Source organism: Maylandia zebra, linkage group LG7 (assembly GCF_041146795.1).
Source record: "Maylandia zebra isolate NMK-2024a linkage group LG7, Mzebra_GT3a, whole genome shotgun sequence".
In the NCBI taxonomy this organism is placed as follows: domain Eukaryota; kingdom Metazoa; phylum Chordata; class Actinopteri; order Cichliformes; family Cichlidae; genus Maylandia; species Maylandia zebra.
In genome coordinates, this window is record NC_135173.1 from 7432673 (window position 1) to 7444435 (window position 11763).

General features: G+C 46.1%; 1 protein-coding gene across 1 annotated transcript in view; it reads right to left on the bottom strand.

The window, feature by feature from the left end:
* The window catches only part of LOC143419712 (polyamine-transporting ATPase 13A2-like), a 43296-nt gene extending 34767 nt beyond the window's left edge, over positions 1-8529 (bottom strand). Inside the window, exons 1-2 of the mRNA XM_076887079.1 lie at positions 8387-8529; positions 7720-8050 (exon numbers count right to left, since the gene is read on the bottom strand). Of these exons, the coding sequence (XP_076743194.1) occupies positions 7720-8050; positions 8387-8529 (474 nt within the window). The remainder of the gene's footprint in view (positions 1-7719; positions 8051-8386) is intronic.
* Positions 8530-11763: the final 3234 nt, after the last annotated feature.

Here is an 11763-nt window from a genome sequence, read left to right on the forward strand (position 1 = left end):
GTGAGTGTCAGCACCACAGTCCAGGATGAGACAACGAACATCCAAGAATACATTGGGAAGATGGCCCCAACTGACCGAGTGCTCAGTGAATACCTCAGGCAGCAGAAACCCAAGAAAGATGAGGGAGACGAGGAACCATCATGGAAGGACAGGCCCCTGCACGGTATGTACCACCGGCAGATAGAGGAGGTGGCTGATATCCAGAAATCCTACCAGTGGCTGGACAAAGCTGGACTGAAAGACAGCACAGAGGCACTAATCATGGCAGCACAAGAACAAGCTCTGAGCACAAGATCCATAGAGGCTGGGGTCTATCACACCAGGCAAGACCCCAGGTGCAGGCTGTGTAAAGATGCCCCAGAGACAATCCAGCACATACCAGCAGGGTGCAAGATGCTAGCAGGCAAGGCATACATGGAACGCCATAACCAAGTGGCCGGCATAGTGTACAGGAACATCTGTGCCGAGTATAACCTGGAAGTCCCGAGGTCAAAATGGGAGATGCCCCCAAGGGTGGTGGAGAATGACCGAGCTAAGATCCTGTGGGACTTCCAGATACAGACGGACAAAATGGTGGTGGCTAACCAACCGGACATAGTGGTGGTAGATAAACAGAAGAAGACGGCCGTAGTGATCGATGTAGCGGTTCCCAATGACAGCAATATCAGGAAGAAGGAATATGAGAAGCTGGAGAAATACCAAGGGCTCAGAGAAGAGCTCGAGAGGATGTGGAGGGCGAAGGTAACGGTGGTCCCCGTGGCAATCGGAGCACTAGGTGCGGTGACTCCCAAGCTAGGCGAGTGGCTCCAGCAGATCCCGGGAACAACATCGGAGATCTCTGTCCAGAAGAGCGCAGTCCTGGGAACAGCTAAGATACTGCGCAGGACCCTCAAGCTCCCAGGCCTCTGGTAGAGGACCCGAGCTTGAAGGATAAACCGCCCGCAGGGGCGTGCTGGGTGTTATATATATATATATATATATATAGCGGCCGCCAAGGAGTGAGCCGGTGTGTACCCGGACGCCCACCCCCAGACACAAAGAACCACCAACACACCGACACCTGAGGGAGTCCGCCACCGGCAGGGGAAGTGGTGGTGGGTGGAGATAGGCCTCCAAACCTTGGAGGGCCTGAGGTGTCCCCAGAGAGGTGGCGTCTGATACCCAACCTGACATATAGACACAGACATACAGGCACACACAGACACAAACATCCATTCCCACCCTCATGCTCTCATATGCACTCACTCCACACTCAACCAACGTGGAGACAGACATAAAGAGACGCTGTACACACAATCACACTCCCCAAGCGTACTCTACAAACCGGGTCTAGGTACCCTTGTCCCTGGAGGGGGGAATTGCACCCAGACCCAGGTGGTGTTACCCTTTTCCCTGCGGTGGGGAGAGGCAGACCACCCCGACTCCGCAGCAGCAGGGAGGCCCCACACCCCAGACCGCAGCCGGACGGCCAACTCCTCCTACTAGCCCTCCCGCTCCAGCAGGCCGCAGAGAATGGGGGTGGGAGAAGACTCCAAACCTCCCTCCACCCGCTCATTGTAGTGTTGATGCATATGTGTTCTAAGGTGCAATTAAAACCCAGGAGGGCATGGAGCTACCTGCCATGGAGCAGCAGGTAAGCGCATAGTCCCTCCTGCTAGCCCTCAATGACTAAGTGTATTTAAAATTGAGAGGTGGGCAACGACGTCAGGGGTGAGGTATACACCCTGATGGTAAATTGGACTCCGTGATTGTGCCCACCCCCAAGATCCTATATGTATGTGTAATGAGAGTGTGAATAATGTGAATGTCTAAGTTGTTGTAGCCAGTCTTGTTAATGATCTCACTGAGGGGGTTCAGGCCTATGCAGAACAGCAGTGGGGACAGAGCATCTCCTTGGTAGATCCCGCACTTGATGGTGACTTGTGCTCTGGGCTTGGAGTTGGCCTCCAGTGTTGTACGCCACATCCCCATTGAGTTCCTGATGAAGGCTCTTAGGGTCCCATTGATCTTGTACAATTCTAGGCATTCCAGTATCCAGCTGTGGGGCATTGAGTCATAGGCCTTCTTGTAATCAATCCAGGCAGTGCACATGTTGGTCAGTCTGGTCTTGCAGTCTCGGCTGACTGTTCTGTCTACCAGTAGCTGGTGTTTTGCGCCTCTGGTATTCTTGCCAATTCCTTTCTGTGTCCCGCTCATGTATTGACCCATGTGCCTGTTGATCTTAGCCGATATGATGCCTGACAGGAGCTTCCATGTAGTACTGAGGCAGGTTATTGGTCGGTAGTTGGAGGGGACCGGTCCTTTCTTGGGGTCCTTGGGGATCAGGACCGTCTGGCCTTCAGTTAGCCATTCTGGGTGTCTCTCGTTAACTAGCAGCTGGTTCATTTGTGCTGCCAGACGCTCGTGGAGTGCAGTCAGCTTCTTCAGCCAGTAGGCGTGAACCATGTCGGGCCCTGGTGCTTTCCAACTCTTCATACTGGAGACCCTTTCTTGGATATCTGCCACTGTGATGGTTACTGGACCCTGTTCAGGGAGGTCGCTGTGGTCTGCCCTCAGATCCTCTAGCCACTGAGCATTGCCGTTATGGGTTGCATCCTTCTCCCATATGCTCTTCCAGTATTGCTCCATCTCCAGCCTTGGTGGTGCTGTTCTCTTATTGATCCCTTGCCACTGAGAGTACACCTTTGCTGGTTCTGTGGAGAACAGCTGGTTTATTCTCCTGCCTTCTATCTCTCTGGTGTACCTCCTCAAGCGGCTGGCCAAGGCTGTGAGTCTTTGCTTGGCAGTTTCCAAGGCCTCAGGTATGGACAGCTTGCTGAATTTCTTAGGCACCTTATTTGTTGCACCTTTCTGCAACTCCGTTAGTTGGCTAACCTCCCTCCATGCTACTTTGATCTTGCCCTCTAGCCTCCTTCTCCATGGAGGGTACTGCCCCTTGTCGCTGTTCAACTTGTAGCCAAGCATCTCACTGATCACTGTTGCCGTATTGTAGATCAGCTTTTTAGTGTCGGTAATCGTGGTTGTAGGTATTGCCCGTAGTGCTGCATTAACATCATCTAGCAGACCTTCTGAGGGTACTTCACGTAATCTTGGTAACCGGCTACGGGGGATCCAGGTTTCAAGCTTGGCCATGATCCTATTTTTCAGGTCAGTTCCTCTCGCACTCAACGATCCTTCTCCTATCGCACTTGGGGCTATGTACCCAATCTCGGGTGGGGGTGATGATATCTCCCCCCTGACCTGGCGTTCTGACTCCTCCTTGCCGTAGCATTTGTGTTGTACCTCGTCAATCTCTAGCTGTGAGAGCAGTCCCTTCTTTCGAATGTTGGAACACTGAGCTACTAGTTGTTTCGCCGTCATTATATATATATATATATATATATATATATATATATATATATATATATATATATATATATATATATACATATATATATATATATATATATATATATATATACATATATATATGTATGTGTATATGTATGTGTGTATAGGACTCCCTTGCAAAAGAGGTTTTTAATCTCAATGGGACTTTTCCTGATTAAATAAAGGTTAATAATAATAATAAAATGTGTATATATATATATGTATGTGTATATATATATATGTTGCATGTTTTCTTTTTTTTCTCTCAACGGGTGTCATTGAGACATTGAGAGTCCCTCTGTCCCTCAGTATTTCTTTCCCTCTCTTTCTTTCTTTCTTCCTACCCCCAATCATGTCTGTCCCGTCTGTAATAACTTAAAATAAAATAAAATAAAAAATGGAAAGGTTTACGTTAATTTTGGTTAATTAAGGTTAATTGAGAATAACCTTTTTATTATTATTATTATTATTTATTTATTTATTTATTTTTATTAGTTTATGGTTTGACACATTTTGACACACACACGTACAAACACACACAAACACACACTCTAGTTCCTGCCATCATTGCTTCCTGAGGAACTATAGGACACACTACCCTGGCATTCACATACTACCAGCAACAGAGTAAAACAGAAGAGTAAAGACTCAAAGGAAAAGAAGAAAAAGCTGTACTAAGTGCTAAAACACAGAAACTCACTCTTAAAGAAACCATAAACTCAAAATAAGAATCCTAATCTCACTGGACGATTATCAGAAGCATGTGCATCATGAGAAAAGAGGTGAAACACAAACTTCAGAATCACTGTCTGAAAATGTATATCCATTTTAGAAAAAGACAGCAAAAACTTACAGTTGCTCTTAAGAAATGTGTTAAATCGTCAAACACTTATGATTATCGAAAAAAAAAATCCATATAAAGATAAAACGTTTGAGGTTGGTATACTCTATCTGCTGTCTCTGTATGTCAAAAGAAACCTACTTCAGGTTTATTCAAGAGAAGGAAGGCTTTTTTTAATTTTATTTTTTTAAATAACTGAATTCAAAAAAGAGAAATGCAACATGGTGAACTGACCACTGTACCAACAGCTGAACCAACTGACTCTTCTTTCGCTTTGAAGTCCCACTTTACAGACACATCTTATATTGTGTTCATAGCAAAACCATTCAACAGTCGACCACATACACAATGTGACAGTGGCATTTCAATAAAAGGAAATGACCTTATTTCCAAAAAACTGGTCTATGTGTAGAGACAACCTTCCACTTTGTCTGTCAGTGAATTGAGATAAACTTGTTATAATGAATAAAGTCAACAGATGTTTGGACTTTCCTATGAAACATGAGTGCAGGAGTCTCTCAGTACATCTGTTTACAGTGAGGACAAAGAAGCTGGAGAAAAAGACAGAGAAAACATGGAAAAGACGAGCAGCAGCAAATAGTCTGCAGGGAGAGGGAGCATGCAGCTGCAGCACTTTCTGGAAATCACATGACTGTAATCTGAGTACAGGAGGGTAACTGAGTACATTTCCTCCTTTTTCTTTTTTAAGAAGGCTTTTGGTTCTTCAGATGATAAAACACATTGAATCATTTAATAATGTTTTCACAGATGAAACCAGCCAACAGTAAATCAAATTCTTCACACTAACTCCACATGACATTCATCTGTAACCAGTTACCAGTAAAGTGAAGTTTTAATTCTGGTTCAGCTGGATTAACATTAAAAATCTGTGAATCCACTGAAGCTCAAAGACTTCAGCCAACCTGTCAGATTACCTAAAATACTAAGAGATTTAATTTTAAACACTTACTGTTTTTCGGAAGGATCTCTGAAAACCCCAAACACTCTTTTGATCACCAGGATGGAAAAATTGAAAATAAATTTCCCAAGTGATTAAACAACAGTGAAGATAAATGAGCAGTGCGACAGATGGTACAGCCACAGAAAATGGTCTGTATTTCCGTGTCAGCTGTTTTATGTAAAGATGCAGCTTTGACCATTGTGACATCAGTGCCCACACTAATTCCTTAGAAACCACATTCCCTTCTAATCCGCTTGTTAACGGCTGTCAATGCAAACTTAACAAGTGTAACAAGTAACAGACGGAACTAGTTCTAGTAAAACATGTAGATGTGTAGAGACAGTGTCCCATTCAGCTCAGTCTCTGAATTTATTCAACTTGGTCTAATGAATAAAAGTAAATCAAAGACAAAGCTTTAACCCTTTAAGATCTACCATAGAACCAAGTTCGCCAGAGTTAATCTTTAAATTTTAGATGCTGTATGTAGTGCAATTTTTGAGAGTATTTCAAGTTGCTATACATCAATACGAACCATTCTATCCAGAATTTTAATAATATGTATGCATTAAGTCCATAGTAACTACATAAATTACAAGAAACGTGCAATAGACTACTAAAAAATTTTTAAATTGTTTTTGTTTTTTTACACATATTTCTAGTTAGAGAAATTTAAGAGGTTTATCTCACAAAACTGTAAATGCAAAAAAGTTGCACAAAATAGTTTCCAGTCACATGAAATTTATTTTGAGTGTCTTCATAGTTTTATTTTTGGGCATGTAAGATAAGATAAGATAAGATAAGATAACTCTTTATTGTCATTGCACAGTCATACATAGTACAGTAGTACAATGAAATTGGAAAAACTGTCCTACGTCGGCACTACATATAACACAACACGACACGATATGACACATCACAACGTAACAAACAACACAACACAGTATATTAACTTAGTATAAAAAAGAAGAATAAGTGTATGTGTATTGCACACTGTTATTATTGCACATTAATTATTATTGCACCTTGTTATAAATATAAATATTATTGTTATCGTTTTAAACATTGTTACCTCCCCCTAAAAAGTCCAGGGAGGTATCCAGTCAGGTCAGCTATTTACATTGATCAGGGCTATTGCCCTGTTGTAAAAGCTGTCCTTGAGTCTATTTGTTCGGGACCTCAGCAGCCTGAACCTCCTGCCAGACGGCAGCAGCTTAAACACCCGGTGTCCTGGGTGTGTGCAGTCCCGTAGGATGCTGCGTGCCCTCTTGAGACAGCGAGTGCTGTACAGGTCCTTCAGGGAGGGAAGAGGATGTCCAATGATTTTTTGGGCCATGTTGATGACCCTCTGGAGTGCCTTTCTGTGTGCTGTGGTGCAGCTGGAGAACCACACACCGATGCAATATGTCAGCACACTTTCAATGGAGCAGCGGTAGAAGACGGTCAGCAGCTCCTTCTTCAGGTCCATTTTTCTGAGGATTCTCAGAAAGTGGAGACGCTGTTGGGCCTTCTTTAAGACCGCAGAGGTGTTAGAGCTCCATTGGAGGTCTGTGTCTATGTGCACACCCAGAAACTTGAAACTGGAGACCCTTTCCACGCACTCCCCGTTGATGCTGACAGGCTGCAGCTCGGACCTCCTCCTTCTGAAGTCAACTACCAGTTCTTTTGTTTTGGTGGTATTGAGGTCCAGGTTGTTGTCTGCACACCAATCTGACAGCCTCTGAACTTCAGCTCTGTATGCAGTCTCATCTCCCCCTGAGATGAGCCCCACCACAGTGGTATCATCTGCAAACTTGATGACTGTGTTGTCTGGGTGGGAACTAACACAGTCATGTGTGTACAGAGTGTACAGTAGGGGACTCAGTACACAGCCTTGTGGAGAGCCGGTGTTGAGGCTGAGGGCTGAGGAAAGATGAGGCCCCACTCTAACTCTCTGTACACGGTCTGAGAGGAAGTCTCTGATCCAGCGGCAGGTGGTGGAAGGAAGTCCAATTTCCAGCAGTTTATCTATTAGTCTGTCCGGGAGTATCGTATTGAAAGCAGAGCTAAAGTCAACAAAGAGCAGCCTGGCGTAACGGCCCTGCACTTCCAGGTGAGTGATGGTGGTGTGGAGCGTTGTAGCAATGGCATCTTCAGTTGATCTGTTAGCTCTGTATGCAAACTGGAGCGGGTCGAGTGTGGGTGGCAGGCAGGACATGATGTGACGACGGACCAGTTTCTCAAAGCACTTCATTATAACAGGTGTTAGAGCAACTGGTCGGTAGTCGTTGAGGCTGCTAATGTTAGTACGCTTTGGCAGTGGGACAATTGTGGCTGACTTTAGGCACGGCGGGATGCAGGTCTGGGACAGTGAAGTGTTGAAGATCTTAGTGAAGACCCCAGCCAGCTGGTCTGCACACTCTTTTAGGACCTTTGCGGTTACCCCATCTGGTCCGGTGGCCTTCCTGGGGTTCACTGCCCTCAGTGTGCGCCTCACCTCATATTCCTGCACTATGAGGCTTGGGCTGCTGCTGTCCGATGTTTTTGCTGCTGCTGCCTCTGGTCCCTTCACCTCAAAGCGTGCGAAGAAGTGGTTCAGCTCCTCTGCAAGCTCCGCGTTACCCTCAGTCAACGTGGTATTGCCAGGTTTGTAGTTGGTTAAGTGCTGAACTCCCTGCCATACCTGTCGTGAGTTGTTGGTGGTGAAGTGGTCTTCGATCCTTCTCTTGTACGCTGCCTTGGCCTCTCTGATGCCTCTTTTCAACTGAGATCTGGCTGCACTGTACTGCATACCATCACCGGATCTAAAAGCGGCGTCACGTTGCTTCAGCAGGACCTGGACCTCTTTAGTCATCCCGGGTTTCTGGTTGGAATACACCCGGAGACGTTTGTCCACAGTGACACTGTTGACACAGAAGTTAATATATGAGAGCACTGATGTTGTGTGCTCTTCAAGGTCCTGATGTTCGAACACGCTCCAGTCCGTGTTTTCAAAACAGTCCTGCAGCTGATGTGATGCACCTTCTGGCCAGGTTTTCACAGTTTTTGTGACTGGGGGGGCTCTTCTCCTAATGGGAGTGTATGCAGGGATCAACAGCATGGACATGTGGTCTGACAAACCTAGATGTGGTAGAGGGGTTGCTCTGTAGCCTTTTTGGATGTTGCTGTAGGCTTTATCCAATGTGTTTTTCCCCCTCGTTGCACATTTAATATGCTGTTCAAATCTGGGGAATACTGACCTTAAATCAGCATGGTTGAAGTCCCCAGCTATAATGTGCACTGCGTTTGGATGGGAGTTCTGCTGGTTGCTTATTGTCTTGTGCAGCTCCTCCATGGCAGAGTTAGCATTAGCATCGGGTGGTACATACACGGCCGTTACCATGACAACAGTAAACTCGCGAGGTATGTAGACGAGGTCTGCACTTCACAGTCAAGTATTCCAAATCCGGGGAACAGTGGCTGTCTACAGTCTTTGTGTTTTTGCACCAGCTGTCATTGGTGTAGATGCATAAACCCCCTCCTTTGATCTTACCGGAGTGGCCGTTCCTGTCGTGACGGTGAACCGTGCGGCCTGCTAGCTCAATAGCCGAGTCCGGAATTGATGGCTGCAGCCAAGTCTCTGTGAGTAATATTATGCTGCTGTCCCGTACACACTTATTGACTGCAATTTGTAATCTCAGTTCGTCGATTTTGTTGGTTATGGACCTGACGTTGGAGAGGAAAATACTCGGAAGCGGTGGCTTAAATGGCTGTTTCTTTAGCCGAGCTAGTGGACCCGCCCTGCAGCCACGCTTTTGCCTCCTTTGTTTACGTTTCCTCTTTGTCTTGCCGCTGGGAAGAACCAACCACGGAGACCCTGGAGCTCTTATTATGTCCTCCGGAATGCTGTGAAAGTGGTGGTAGTCCGATGTAATGCTCCTTGCACAGCGTAATGTGCATCAAAATAAACTATTTCCAACAGTGTAATTTGAATTCTAAGCATCCCAGAAGCTATACAGAAAGGCATAAACTCAAACATGAATTTTAAAAGCACCAGCATAAGTTTGTAAATGCCCTACACAAAAAAAACTGTTTTCCGCGAAAATGATGTCACGTCCGGTGTCAGGCAGGTAATAGCGGACATCAGATAGATCGTGCTAAGGTTTATTCCAACTTAGGAAGTGTTATGAACAGCTGATCAGATCAGCAAAGTGGAAAGTTTCGTTTGTTTTATATTTTTGTTTCTGCAAATGCTTATGCAATTTATTCCAAAGCCATATGTTGAAGGAAATTGTGACCTAGGACAAGCTAAATGTATAAGATATAATTACAACTCCTCTGGTTTCATATAGTAATCAAATAGTTCAAATAGTAATCAAATAGTTCCGTAAGACATTTGTGCCGGCTCTGATCAGTCATAAAGGATTAACTAAATATTATACATACAGTGGCTTGCAAAAGTATTCGGCCCCCTTGAACTTTTCCACATTTTGTCACATTACAGCCACAAACATGAATCAATTTTATTGGAATTCCACGTGAAAGACCAACACCAAGTGGTGTACACGTGAGAAGTGGAACGAAAATCATACATGATTCCAAACATTTTTTTTTTTTTTTTTTTTTTTTTTGATACCAAGATGGCGCCGCGTATGGATGCCCTGGTGCTTCAGTGCGTTACTTGTGTTTTGTTTTTGTGCATTTCTTCTGTGTCTGGGCACTCCTCTGGATACTCTTACACCAGAGAAGAGCTCCTTAACTACAGGACTACAACACCTGTGGATTTACTTCCAATATTTGTCGCATCTGCGGCAGATTTACTGCAGACTCTGACCAGGAAAGCGAGACGCCGAGAGAGAGGGAAGCGAGCCGGCGCACTCGTGCGTTTGAGGAGACGCGGACTGCGAACTGCTCTTCCTGGGATCTTCCTTTCTAATGTACGCTCACTCGGGAATAAGATTGACGAACTGGCCCTGATGAGAAGCATGAACAGAGACTTTGCCTCCTCCTGTGTCTTATGTTTTACGGAGTCGTGGCTCAGTGAGGACATCCCGGACTGCGCGCTCAAGCTGGAGGGCTTCCATCTGCTGCGCGCGGACCAGCAGGCCGCCCTCTCCGGTAAGTCCAAAGGTGGAGGTGTCTGCTTCTACATCAATAGTGGCTGGTGCACAGATGTAACAGTGATTGCTCAGCACTGCTCTTCCTCTCTGGAATATCTTTTTATCCACTGCAAACCGTTTTATTCTCCGCGGGAGTTTGCTTCATTCATCCTGGCCACTGTTTACATCCCGCCAGACGCAGATGCGCAGGCAGCTCAGTGCGCACTCGCGGAGCAGATACTGCACACGGAGCGGACATTCCCGGACTCTCTCATCATTGCTCTTGGGGACTTTAACAAAGCCAATCTGAGCCATGAGCTTCCGAAATATAAGCAGTATATTAAATGCCCGACCAGAGAGGAGAGGACATTAGACCACTGTTACAGCACGATCAGCGGGGCCTATCGCGCGGTGCCCCGCGCTTCACTCGGACTTTCTGACCACGTCATGATCTACCTGATCCCCGCATACAGACAGAGGCTGAAGCTCTCCAAACCTGTCGTGAGGACTAAAAAACTGTGGAGCAACGAGGCTGTGGAGGAGCTTCGCACGTGTTTGGAGACCACAGACTGGGACACATTGAAGGCTGCTTCTAACAGCTTGGACGAGTTTACGGACACTGTCACCTCCTATATCCACTTCTGTGAGGACAGCATTGTGCCATCACGCACCAGGGTGAGTTATAACAATGACAAACCCTGGTTTACTCCTAAACTCAAAAAGCTGTGGCTGGAAAAGAGAAAGGCGTTCAGAAGCGGAGACAGGGACTGCTACAGAGAGGCCAAGTACAGGTTCACTAAAGAAGTGGACATTGCTAAACATCAGCACTCTGAGAAGATGCAGCAGCAGATCTCAGAGAATGACTCGGCCTCTGTGTGGAAAGGTTTTAGGAATATCACCAACTACAAGCCTAAAACCCCCCACTCCACTGATGACTTGCTCTTAGCCAACACCCTTAACGACTTCTACTGCCGTTTTGACGAGCCACCAGGCAGCCTTCACACCTCCAACGGCCCCAACAATAGAGGCAATTTGGACACTAATTCCCCCACCTCTCCCCCCTCCATAGAGCCATCACCACCTTCAAACTGTTCACCTACAACACCCCCCTCCTCACCCCACACAAAAGAGGATTTCACACCACCTCCTCCCACCACAACTCTTCATATTCATGAAGCAGATGTGAGGAAGCAGTTTAAGAACCTGAATGCTCGGAAAGCTCCCGGCCCAGACGGTGTGTCTCCTGCCACCCTCAGACACTGTGCAAACGAGCTGGCCCCAGTGTTTTCTGGCATTTTCAACTCCTCACTGCAGGCATGTCATGTGCCTGCCTGCTTCAAGTCCTCCACCATAATCCCTGTCCCCAAGAAACCTAGGATCACTGGACTAAATGACTACAGACCTGTGGCTCTGACATCTGTGGTCATGAAGTCATTTGAGCGCCTGGTTCTCTCCTATCTCAAGACCCTCACGGCCCCCCTCCTGGACCCCTGCAGTTTGCATATAGAGCCAACAGGTCTGTAGACGACGCCATCAAC